Here is a 13643-nt window from a genome sequence, read left to right on the forward strand (position 1 = left end):
ATGGGTGATTTCTTTATTTTTCCTATCTGTCTTTTGTATCTTTCAACCATCGAAGCCATTAGTGGTTAGTGCAATAATAGCAAAAGAAAGGCAAGTTTATATAACATCTGACATCTCAGAAAATGTTTCGTATACAAATCTACATAAGATTGATAGGGTGCATTTGTACTTGCACTTCATGACTTTGAAATTTAAAACCGTTGTCCTTAGTTTTTCCATCATTGATAACTTTTTGTATTTTATTGACTGAATTCTTTTACATTTGGTTCTGCGATTTACTAATACTTTTTATGCTTTATTCAATTAGACATTTCATTATATCTCACATTCTATTTTCGCATGGTAATACTCTTTTAAGATATATCGTCTCCCACCACTGTTGTTGATGTGCTATTCTCAATCATCATATCTAAATGAAAATATCAGTAAATAAATACAAGAAAGAGCATTCGTTTGGGAGTACAAAGTTTTAGCATGCATACAGGATAAGAAAATGTATAAACACAAGCTCGAGTTCTTCCCAACACGGGGAAGGTTGCAGCATGTAATAATGCAAAAAATAACAACGGAGTGAGATGTTATAGTTTGTGCATGACTCTGGATTGGAATACGTGGTCTCCAAAGCTCCGTGTCCGTGAGAACAAGGCACAACATTTATACTTTCCGTCTTGTTCTTCTAACCTGAAAATAAGCAACAAAAATCTAAAAAGCCAAATAAACATTTGTTAAATAAGGCAGCAAAATATATTTGGGCAAGACTTTACAGCATTTGCATTTGTACTGACAACTTCTGAAGCTGATGTTTCCATGCATTTTCCCCTTGCATTTACGTTTGCTGCACCAAAATTCACATTATCGAGAGAAATTTCTTTAGGGCATGAAAATTCCCAAATATGCATTCAAGTGAATCTTGAGAACCATTACTGACATGTAGCAGAAAACTAAACATCATTAAGTTATCCTAGTGGCAGTGATTGTTGCCCGTACAACATTTCTTTAAAATGTTTTTATGAAGCCTCGATTTTCTAATTGTATTTCCACCCACGGACCATGGAAAACATCATATTCACATGTTATTTTTCTGTGTTTATCTGTACCACGGAATTTTACATGCTTACCAATGTTCAAATATTATGACTGTTTTTAATAGGTAATGCCTGCAATGTATAAAATATCAGCCATAAGATCCATTGCTGGTTGTTGAAACTACTTACTATTTTCCTTATTCAGTGGTGTTTCCTCTCTGACAGCTTGGCGTCTTGTAACTGCAGCCTTTATACCAACAACACCACGAGAAGAATATTCACCAGGTTCACTGCAACAAGAAACAGGAAACCTTGTAATTTATTTAAAAGACAAAAAAACGGCATGTAAAACGTAAGTTATATAGAAAACAAGATGAATAGATGAATATGCAGAAACAATGGCCGCTGTTCTCGTCATAGAGCATTCCTAGGAAGCTGTCAATAAATATGTGTTTGGTTGGAGAGTGACTCTACATTACTTTGTAAGACTTTTTTCTGATGTCACAATTACGCCTTGGCTATAAAAAGATGGAGAAAGTATTTGCAGTTTTTTCGAATATGTGATAAGTAACCACAAAGAAATGGAGAAATGAAAAGAAAATATTGAATGTATTATTGAATTCAAAAAAAACTGTTTGAGGATGACCCTCTTTCTATGGCCCTGCCTTCTCAGTATCTGGTTCTCCCTGCCAAAATCCAACCAGCCCTCCCCCTCTAAACCCTCCCTCTCTCTGCCTCCCAAAACCAAAGATCTCCCTCCTCCTTCTAGAAGCCATATAGGCAATTCTGTTAGTATCAGAATCAACATGCGTGGGCTTGTGGTCACCATGCAATTGGTTTCCACTTCTTTCTTTCATAAACCTTTTGTGTCTTCCTAATATGCCACCCATATCAAAGCCACCTTCTTTAAAATTCATCTTGTCCTCAAGGTGAAGATCAGGAAATGCTTCAATCATCTTGCTCAAAGATTCCCATGAATTCTCACAATTTAGCATGTTCTTCCACTTTACTAATACCTCTAATGACTGTTTGCTATCTCCTCTCATAGCTAAAACATCTTCTAGCTGTAACTCAATTTCCTTGGTCACATATGGTGGTAACGGTTGAACCACAACTTCAACTGTCATAGTGGGTTTCAACAAAGACACATAAAAAACTGGATGCACCTTGCTATCCTCGGGTAATTTCAATCTATACACCACTTTTCCAATCTTCTCAACAATTTCATACGAACCATAATATGTTGGGCTAAGTTTTTGATTAATTCTCTTAGCCAACTTCTTCAATTTGTATGGTTGTATCTTCAAATACACCATCTCCCCAACCTTATACTCCACTCCCCTTCTACTTTTGTCGGCCTGCTGTTTCATTCGATTTTGGTCCTGCACCAGGTGGTCCTTCAATATATCTAACATTTTATTTCTGTCTTGTATCATCCCAGCTACTTCATCTACTGAGATTGTTGCAACATCTCCCCTAATCACCGGAGGAGGATCTCTTCCATACATTGCCTTAAAAGGTGTCATCCTAGTGACTTCATGATAGTTTGTATTAAACCAATATTCAGCCCAACTAACCCACCTATGTGACTGTCTTGGTTTGGCACCAGTCATGCATCTTAAATAAGTTTCCAAACATCTGTTTACCACTTCCGTTTGCCCATCAGTTTGCGGATGATATGCAAAACTGAATTTCAATTTGGTTCCAACCAACTTAAATAATTTTGTCCAGAAGGAGCTCATAAAAACCCGGTCTCTATAGGAAACAATGGTTTCTGAAAAGTCATGAAGTTTTACCATTTCCTTTAAAAACAACTTTGCAACCTCTTTGGCATTATAAGGATGTGCCAAAGCAATAAAGTGGGCATATTTGGTGAGTTGATCCACCACCACTAATATTGTATCCATTCCCCCTGCTTTGGGCAAACCTCCAATGATGTTTAGGAATAGGTAAGGTTTGTAACAAACCTGCTGGACTTAGAGTTTGATACTTGTTTCTTTGACACACATCACATTTCTGCACATACTCTTTAATGTTCTTCCTCATTCCTTCCCAGAAGAACAAGTTTGAAATCCTCTTGTAGGTCTAAAAGTATCCCGAGTGTTCTCCCACAACTGTATCATGAAATTCTTTCAAAATGCTGATGATTTTCTGTGAGTCCTTAGGAATCACCAGTCGGTTATGATAATACAACCTCCCATTGTTCATCTTATACCCTGAGTGTTCTCCCTCCTTGACCAACAGATCTTGTAGAATTTTATTCAGTTCCACATCCTTCTCAATTTCAGCTGCTAATTCTTCCCACTCAAAGAAACGTATCAAACTCAAGGCTGAGTATTGCAATTTTCTGGAAAGGACAAAATCGCCACCCCATCACCTTGAAGGATCGATTAGAAGTCAACCCTTCCTTGCTTTTCAATGATATCTGCAGGACCTTAATAGTGAGAGTATCCACCGTTTCCTGCTCTCCCTCACTATCCTCCGTCTCTTCCTCTTGAGAGTCTTCCAATAATACAAATTGAAAGTGTTTCAATTTGCAAATATGGTTCTTTCCCCATGTTTCACCACATTTAAAGCATAACCCTTCATACTCCTTTCTCTCAATTTAGCTTGAGAGAGTCTTCCTCCACCCACTGTCTTCTTCTCAACCGGCTCACTCTTATTCACTTTATTGCTCATCCCCTCAGTAATCCACCCTTCGCCCATCTAGTGAACCCTTTCGCCTGTTTCATAGGTGGTTTGTCACCCACCTTCTTTGAGCCCATCAACCCAACCTTGCGTAAGGCATTATTCTTTTCTTCTAACAATAAAGCTCGGTCCATCAACTCGTCGAATGTGCCCGTGGCATAGAGTTTCAATTCAGCTTGGATCTCTTCTTTCAACCCATTGATGAAAATTCCCTTCAACATAATCCTTTCCTCCTTCTTCAATGGAGCCGATTCACGTTCAAATTTTTCTCTGTATTTCATTACGGAACTACTTTGCTTAATACTCAACAACAGACCAAACGGGTTTTGGACCAACCCTGGTTGGAAGCGTCGAATCAACGCTCCTTTAAATTCCTCCCAGTTGAGCTCCTTACTTTGTTCTTCCCACCACTGATACCAACTCCGGGCCTTATCCTCCAATGCGATTACCACTGCATCGAGCTTTTCTTCTTCGTGCACCCAGTTCAATTTGAAGTATCGTTCAGCTCGAACGATCCATCCATAAGCGTCATCACCATGGAAGATGGGTATCTTGAGTTTCCGTCCTCCGAAATCCCTCGACGACTCGCCACTACTACTCCGTATCGTCGAACGTGAGTTGTCGTCACGCTCCACATCACCATTATCCTCATCATGCACCTTCCGTCGTCTGTGCGAACGTTGTGTGTGAGGTCGGCCACTGCGAGACCTGTTACAAGCAATGATCAAGTTTCTTAACTCCGCGAGTTGTTGTTCAAGGCCATCAATGCGCTTCTCCATCGCGTTTCGTGTAATGACCCTGCACTCCCAGAAACAACTAGCTTTGATACCAATTGATAAGTAACCACAAAGAAATGGAGAAATAAAAAGAAAATACTGATTGTATTACTGAATTCAAAAACAAATGTTTGAGGATGACCCTCTTTCCATGGCCTTGCCTTCTCACTATCTGGTTCTCCCTGCCCAAAATCCAACAAGCCCTCCCCCTCTTCCTCCCACGGAAAAACCCCCCTCAAACCCTCCCTCTCTCTGCCTCCCAAAACCAAAGATCTCCCTCCTCCTTCTAGAAGCCACGTAGGCAATTCTGTTAGTATCAGAATCAACATGTGTGGGCTTGTGGTCCCCATGCAATTGGTTTCCACTTCTTTCTTTCGTAAACCTTTTGTGTCTTCCTAATATGCCCCCCTAATTCTTTGCTTGTATCAATATGAATTTCAAATATTCACATATTTTTAAGGAAGAGAATAATTGTGCAGATAAATTGGCTTCTTTGGAGGATATAGGAAATAAAATATTCTAAACCAGTGGAACGGGGATGAGAGGGTCAGGCTGCCATTGAGAATGAAGGATGGTAAAGCAGATTGGAGGGTGGACAATATCTTCTTGAACTTGGGGCTTTTTGAGGTTTAAATTACATTTATATCCTTAAAAAAGATAAATAAATAAATAAAATGAAGTGTAAAGTGATTCCAGATGGCAGGTTTTAAAACCCCTTCTAAAGGGGAGAGAAGCATTGGCCAGAACACAATTAGAAGGTGTTAAGAGATTTGAACACCCATGAATCCAAATCGATCCAAATTTTGACTAAATAAAACTCATTGTTCACTTGAGTATTGACTCTTGGTATTGAACCCTTGAAATCAATCTAACCCATCCATTCATATATTATACATTTTCACTTGAATGTATTGTTGTTATACTTTATAAACATAAAGTTTGAGAAAAATCACATGCTAACACCAATTTTCTTATTATAGTCTCGTTCATCCTCTTATTTATGCCTTAATCTCAATAATTTAAATGTTACTTTAGTTTGATTAAATGCACTATTTAATCAAAATACATATATAATATAAATATTTCAAAGGTATATTGAAAAGCATCGATAAAGAAAAAAGATATTTTTTACTTTATAGATAATTTTTATTTTTTTTGGTACTGATCGACTCAACCAAATTCTTAAAAAGTAAATTTTAAACCTAATTCAATTTTACAAAACCAACTTATATGGTAAAGTTTGCACTCGCTTATGAGAAGTAAGTTCACTTTATTTTTAGTTGAATCTCTAACACAATTTCATAGAAAAATTAATAATACCATCCAAACTATTTTAACCTAGCTGAATAACTATTAGATGAAACCCAACCCAACCCCACACATCCCTAAAAATAAGAAATAAATGCATGTAATTTAAACATATCTGAATTGATCCAATTCAAATTTGTAGCTCGAAAAAGGAACTAATGAATTTAGACATATTCTTCTACCAAACTTGAAAATGTTTAAAGAAAACTGAACTTTTCCAATAAAAATGCAGTAAACACTAGAAAGCAAAAAGTTATCATAAAACTCACCGGGGGATGAAATTAATTTTATTTGAAACATCTTCTAGTACATCCTGTTTCTACAAAAAAAAAAAAAAGTGGTCAGGTGATATTCCTAAGAATTGTTTCCACAAGAAACACTTAAGCAGCGTAAAAATGGGACAAAAGACGAGTAAAGACGAAATGAAGCTCAAAACAAGGGATTTATTAAACCTATTTCTCAGATGGCATTAACAAGAAAAGCATAGCGCTATCTTCTTAACTAGTACAAAAGGAAAAGAAAATAAAAAATAGAGGTAAAATGAGTCAAACATATCCCATATGTTAAAACTTAAAATCATCTCATGCTTATCAACTATTCATAAACTTTCTCATATAACTTCTCTATAAGTACTTAAGCATTTACAAACTTAACAAAGGTTTGCACTTGCCAAAGAATATCAACGCTTGAATTTTAGAACTGAAAAGTCCCCATGAGCTAAAAGCTAATCCAAACTACGTCTAACTTTAAAAACCAAGGCTTCTGAAGACAAAATCCTATAGATGAAGTTAAGTCTTGTTTGCTTTCCAATCGCACATTGACCTTATAATGATTAAATTACTTACTGATTCAACATAATTAAAGCTTTAGGATATTCATAAAGCATATGCTACTGATAATAGACTAATACAAAGTTTATACTTTTTTATATAACCTCAGAAGTAGGCTCAAAGCCTGTTAAAAAGAAATGTATGGATAAAATCTCTAGTAAACACTTGCAGTCATAAAATAAAATGAATCAAATAGATCAAATAAATCAAATTTCTTTTATAAATGAAAATCAATTTGAGAACTTTAACTTTTTGATAAGCTCCCTTATCCAACTTCTCCATAAATTGAGGTGCATAGTGTCGGGGTAAGACATCAACTTAAGATCAAATTATAAGACATAGATGGGTACCTAAGCCAATTTTGTGAACTTGCGCTAAGCTAAAAGTCCAATTTATAAGATAGTACCAAAACTTATCCTAGCTAGGTTTGATAGGTCTATCAAGCCACTTGAAGTTGGACCACTCATAAATATCTATTTTCACATTTGAAATGTAGATCCTTGGCATGAGGGGGCATGTTGGAAATTTCACATTTAACAAGAAATATTCCCAAAGTATAGTTAATAAATTAATACAGACCTCACTTTATAGCTAAATTTTGTTTGGTTGAGTTATATTCAAAGTCTACTTTTTAAGATAAAAGTTGACTTAGACTTATGAGAGATGTTTAATTCTTTTTATTATATTGTTCAAGTGTCTATTGGAAATTTATCACTTCAAAAGAGAATTAAGATTAATTATTTTCTGTTCATTACAGCACTAGGTATATAGTTGATGTAGACACAAAAGAGAAATGCTAACCAATATATTTTAGGCTAGAAAACTGTAAACAATAACAGCAATGGGGAAATTGGAAAACACTAATGACAATTTGAAATTATAATGAACAAGGAAATATTTTACATAACATAAAACACTACAACGTTATCCAAAGTCCAAAGTGCTTCAAAGACAATGCCCCTCAAGCCTTATGACGGAAGGTTTTAGAGAGACAAGGTTGCAATGATCAAATTCTTGACCAAATTGTCAAACAAACTTTCACATGTCAAGCAGCCAACTCATCCTAAACGCAAATTGAGAATGCAATAGGGAAATTGGAAAACACTAATGACAATTTGAAATTAAATGACAATTTGAAATTATAATTAAAAAGGAAATATTTTACATAACATAAAACACTGCAGCATTATCCAAAGTCCAAACTGCTTCAAAGCACAATGCCCCTCAATGGTTCATATCTAACAATAACGATCCTCAAGGGTTGAGTAAGCAAGAACATACAGAAAGCTAATATTTTACAGTTTTTGCCACACTATATATTATTTTCATGAGTTTAGCTTTCACGTTTCAAGCACAGTTAACCTAAAATTTTTGACACTGTCAACCAATCAGAAATCATCCTAAGCATGACTTCCAAATATTTACTATAACAGTTACACTTAAAGATGTCAACCTGTAATGAAATGTGCTGGAAGATACCCTGGAATCACCTAGATTCTATAGAAACTTCTAAATTTTGTATAATTATGATTTTAATATTTTTTGGATTTAATGCTATATATTTTAGGTAGGAATCTGTTTTTTATTACTGTCTTCCTTGGGGAGACTATTTCATTTCTTGTTATTAGGGAGATTTATTTCCCTTTTCATTCCATATATTCGGCTCTAAAATGTTGATGTACAGAGAATTATAAGCAATGGGCAATAATTCTTCATATTTGCTTTCTTTAAAATGAGCTTAAAAAACTTTACATTGTTGTTGCATTCTAATTAAATCCATTTTTTCATCCAATTCATGAAATATACTTAAATGAACATGCAAGTACAACAAACAATACTAAACTTATGATATTTCAAAGAAATTCCCACCAACCTTTGAGGCACTTGTATCTTTCCATTTGGTTCTAGGACATTTGAAAGGTTCAACAATATGTTTGCTATTTGGATTTAATGCTATATATTTTAAGGTAGGAATCTGTTTTTTATTACTGTCTTCCCTGGGGAGACTATTTCATTTCTTGTTGTCTTTATTAGGAAGATTTATTTCCCTTTTCATTCCGTATACTCAGCTCTAAAATGTTGATGTACAGAGAATTATAAGCAATGGGCAATAATTCTTCATATTTCCTTCTCCTTTAGAATGAGCTTAAAAAACTTTACATTGTTGTTGCATTCTAATTAAATCCATTTTTTTCATCCAATTCATTAAATATACTTAAATGAACATGCAAGTACAATAAACAATACTAAACTTATGATATTTCAAAGAAATTCCCACCAACCTTTGAGCCACTTGTATCTTTCCGTTTGGTTCTAGGACATTTGAAAGGTTCGACAATATGTTTGCTATTTGTCACAGCATTCTCCAATGAACAAGCAGCAGCTCTTTTTGAATTACGGGTTTGCACATGTGATTCATACAGAGAACCCTTAGAGCAAGCAGAATCACTTGATGAAAGCAGGTTGCTCTCTTTTGTCTTTCCAAAATGTTTTGATGGTATCTTTTGTTGCTTCTCGATCGTAGAGCATTCATGCAAACCAACAGATACAGGCACACATTTTCTCCTTTTCACCGAAGGGATGTCTAGCTTCACAGTTTTAGCATTTGTTATTTCTCTCCTTGACAAATCATTTGGTTTGCAAGATGCCAAGTCCAATACACCACCAATATTAATATTAGACTTTTTAACATCATGTTGACCCTTTTGATGCTCAGGAAATTTTTTTGCAGTCTGTTAGTATCCCCCCCCCCCCCCCCAGAAAAAATCATTGCCATCATCATTAAAAACAAATGAGACACAATTATAGCATTGTATTTGCAAAAAGGTACCTTTTGAGCTTGTGGATGAGCCAACGTAAATTCCTTAAGTGCTTGGAAAATTCTACTTAGAAAATTTTCATCAAAACATGACGTCGGACATTTTGAACTAGTCTGCAATGAAATGTTTCATCCAAAGAAAAAAAAAATGCATAAGAAAAGAACTGTATAAGCTAAAAATAAATAAATTACAAACTAATTAAATGTTCTGTCTACAGCATCCTCAAGAAAGCTTACATCAATCTTAACAGGACTCACTCTATATAATGATGAAGGCAATAAAATTTGTCCAGGTGTTTGCAATTTGGATATTCCTCCGTGGCTTAATTCATTTAATATAAATATCCCAATTTCAGCCAGCATATGCAGCTTCTGCATTCCACAAAAACTCAAATAAAACTTACATACAACAAACACGAGAAATTAATGAAGAACAGGGTAAAAAAATTTACAGTTGTCATCTGTGCATCAACACCATCCTCAACCTTTCTGATTGCTCGAAAAATACTAACTATATGCAGGATAGCATCATCAACAATGTCCAAGTCACCATCAACAATATTGATATCAACTAATGCCTGCAGGATAAAGAAAAGTGGACTACAAAGAAGCAACCAAGATGTGTCACTATCTAAGGGTGTATATTCGTATGCATAATTATTAAAACTAAAATATGAAAAATAATAATTGAAATATATTACCTGCAAATATCAGCATAAATTTTTTCGTCTGGACAGACTTCAAATGGAAATTCATTATTCCGAGAAAGCACATGAATCAAGAAGACCAAAACATATGCTGGGCAATCAATGATGACTCCTTGAACAGAAGAAGTTTCTCGTTTACGGGCTGATATAGTGTAATCCCTTATAAACTCTGCCATATACTTGTAGGTCTAAAAGAAACAGCATCAGTAACCATTAATCAGAATTAGCATAACCCATAATAGGACAGGTTCTAGCATATAATATATGTAATATCAAGAACAAAACAATAATGATAATATTGCAGGCTTTCTTCTAGGGCTGTAATGGGAAATAAAACACTACATTATCTCAAGTATCAAAGTCATTCAAATCTCATCCTAACAAGGTGTTGGGCGTCAAGTCACCTACTATCAGGTTCTCCCTAATCCCATGTTTGATATGTCTACTCCTCGACGTGAGGGGGTCTGTTGAAGAGTCCACATCAACACCTCACCTTACAACTACTACACTGAGTTTGTTTCCATGATTATACTATGCATGAAGAATTGAGGCTAGGGATTGAAATTGATCGCTTTGTTTCTATTTATTAGTGTTGATTTTCATAGATGAAAAGGAGGGGAGGGTGGTTTTATTACCCTCCCACTCATGAGCAAAAAAGATGAAAAAGTGACGTCAATCACTAATTTTCCCTACAATTGGTTGCATTAATCACGCATGTGACAAGAGACTTACCATTTCTAACAAACCAAATTATTAAATTTTGATGTTATAATTCTTAAATTGGTGTACTAAACCAATTGATTTGCAATTTGAATGTTTAAATTGAAACTTGAATTTGAAGAATTTGATTTGATTATTGTGACTAAAAATTAATTGTATTTCATATTGCATGCAAATTAATAGCATTTAATAATTACATATGTTAACACTATAGAAGTAGGTGCATAATATATTATGCCTTCAATTTTTCGAAAACAAAAGATTTCTGATGTAAAGCCTTCGAACATGTTTCATGTGATATAGATGAAATTAAAAGGTAAAATATTTGAGTTTTACAAATGTATTTTAAGAAATAAATTATTTAAATTAAAAATAATAAACAATGTTTTTGCATATTACTCTATATTTACTTTAAATTTAAACAAAAAATTATTCTAAAATTGATATGGAAATTAAATATAATAAAAAGTGTGATATATAAAAACATTTTAGTGCAAAATTTTAATGATTTATATATATATATATATATATATATATATATAATCTTTTTATTCCTGATGATTTAAATTGACCTTTAACTTTTTAATCACTTTAATTTTTTTCTTTTTTATTTGAATTGAAACAAAGTTAAATTTAATTGAAGATTAATTTGATATTAGTGATTTTGATTTTGTTTCCTTGTAAAATAAATATTAAAAAAATATATTAAAATTCTATAAAGTATGAAATTATATTAAAAATATTAGCCCACGACATCCCCTTCTTCCCCAACACTTCACCAACGATCACCTCTTCCTGCTCATGTTGCCATTTCTTATACAACTTTTTTGTCATCTCTACCACGATTATACTCACACTGACCCTCTTTCCCGCCAAAGAGACTTGTATAACTCCCATTAGAAAAACGACACAGAGAAACAAAGAATGAATGAAGAAAAGAATACCGAGGGGTCATCATTACAACATTTCAATCGCATAGATTACAATTAAATATCCATCCGGTAATGCAACTTGACATGAATATAAAATCATAAAATCAACAAAAAATAAAATAGTAAAAATCACAATTTAGAAGCCATAAACACACCTGATATTGCTGATCGCCGGTGCCATTTGTTGCTGCCAAAGCAAAAGCACATGCAAATCTCATTGGTAGTTTATGCTCCTTCAACAACTTTTGGATCTTACGAAGAAATGTGCCCCTAACAAACAAAGAGGAGTCCTAAAATACAGAAAGAGACACAAAACAAAAGTTAAAATAAAAAATATAATACCGAATCAATTGAGAATCAATATGTAATTTATAGTTACGGAAGAGCTATTAGTAAAAGCAGTTTAGGCAAAACATGAATTTAGTATATTTGTCCTTGTGCCAAATTTCAGATCAATTGGCATGTATAAGATCTACATCAATTTAAATTCCACTCACTTTTAAGATGATAGTAAACATTAGCCAATGTTTGGCTTGTTTTACTTAAATAATGAGAGGGAACAAAGAAATAGTTTATTAATTACAATCATACCAATCACATTCTCTTAAAAACAGAAATAAAATCTTCCAGAGTGAATGTGAAGATTTTTCAAACTTACTATGAAGATAATAGGATATTTTAATCATAGTAATCCCCTATTTACAACATTCATTCTCAAGTTGGAAAATGAATATTGATCATTCCCAACTTCCCTACAAAGTCTTAGAATCTGCCTCTTAGAAGTCCCTTAGTGAAGATGTTAGCTAACTAAATTCCTATAGGGACATGGGTTGTATCATTGATGTTTGGTCCCATCATGTAATGGATTAAGAGGTGGTAATGGATGTCAGAGTACAATTGCATAAGGATTTCTACCTTAATTTTAATGTCATCTAAGGTGATCTTCATCTAATGTTTCACACACACCTTGGTGGCAGAAGAAACAGAATCCCCAAGGTTGGGAGCTTTGATACCAACTTGAATAATGAGAGGGAATAAAGAAATACTTCATTCTCAAGTCCCCTACTTTTAGCAATCACATTCTCTTAACAAAGAAAATAAACTTTGTTGGAATGAATGTGTAGATTTTAGCGATGTTTTTTCCAATTACTACAGAGATATTAGGCTATTATTAATCCTAATAATCCCATTTTACAACAGTTTTCTATTTTCAATATCAATTGGTATGTTCTACTTAATAGTTACAATACTACCAGGTTTCAATTTGTTTCCTATTTTAAAATTTTGTGAAGGAACAATTTTGGAGTGTGCTAGGAATCTCACATTGACTTGAGATATGACCAAATTATAGAATATAAGTATGTGCAATGCAATCCTAATCTTATAAACTATTTTGATGAGGTTGAGTTAGGATTAAAGTCAATTTATCAAGAGTAATCAATGACAAAAATGAGTATATAGAGAAGACAAGAGGGTACAATTCAAGAGGAGTGGGATCAACTTTGCATAGATACAAATTTAATTTATCTAAAAAATGAATATAAAAAGGAAGATCATGTGGGCATAAGTCTTGAAACTTACATGAGAAATGTGTCAAACTTCGGTTGAGTTCAAGCATGGAAACAAGTATAAGAAATGAACCACATATTTATACTTGTTAACGATGTGATTGTGTAAATAAGGAAATTTTCTATAGCACGCTTTTGGGATTACGTCTTACATTAGAGTTACTTGTGTCTCACCACGTATTCAAATTTGCTCAAGTTGATCAACTGACCAACATTTTCACTATAAATATTGACAAGGTCCCCAAATTGGATATGTTAGTAACGGGTAGGG

The 13643-nt window shown here is 33.9% G+C and overlaps 1 protein-coding gene across 8 annotated transcripts in view; it reads right to left on the reverse strand.

Moving 5' to 3' along the window:
- Positions 1-408: 408 nt before the first annotated feature.
- LOC114194339 (ARM repeat superfamily protein) overlaps positions 409-13643 on the reverse strand; it is a 32500-nt gene continuing 19265 nt past the window's right edge. Inside the window, exons 19-28 of one of the 8 annotated variants that reach the window (XM_085665488.1) lie at positions 11960-12094; positions 10147-10340; positions 9898-10045; positions 9704-9817; positions 9458-9559; positions 8910-9359; positions 6067-6116; positions 1215-1315; positions 765-835; positions 409-681 (exon numbers count right to left, since the gene is read on the reverse strand). In XM_085665488.1, coding sequence (XP_085521614.1) covers positions 655-681; positions 765-835; positions 1215-1315; positions 6067-6116; positions 8910-9359; positions 9458-9559; positions 9704-9817; positions 9898-10045; positions 10147-10340; positions 11960-12094 — 1392 coding nt within the window. In that variant the 3' untranslated portion in view covers positions 409-654. Of the gene's footprint in view, positions 682-762; positions 836-1214; positions 1316-1690; positions 4512-6066; positions 6117-8909; positions 9360-9457; positions 9560-9682; positions 9818-9897; positions 10046-10146; positions 10341-11959; positions 12095-13643 lie in introns of those variants that run through there. The other 7 variants (XM_028084498.2, XR_014984094.1, XR_014984092.1 and 4 more) reach the window with 7 other exon arrangements.

The sequence above is a fragment of the Vigna unguiculata genome, chromosome 8, assembly GCF_037176805.1.
Source record: "Vigna unguiculata cultivar grain cowpea cultivar isolate G323 ecotype 2 chromosome 8, ASM3717680v1, whole genome shotgun sequence".
In the NCBI taxonomy this organism is placed as follows: Eukaryota; Viridiplantae; Streptophyta; class Magnoliopsida; order Fabales; family Fabaceae; genus Vigna; species Vigna unguiculata.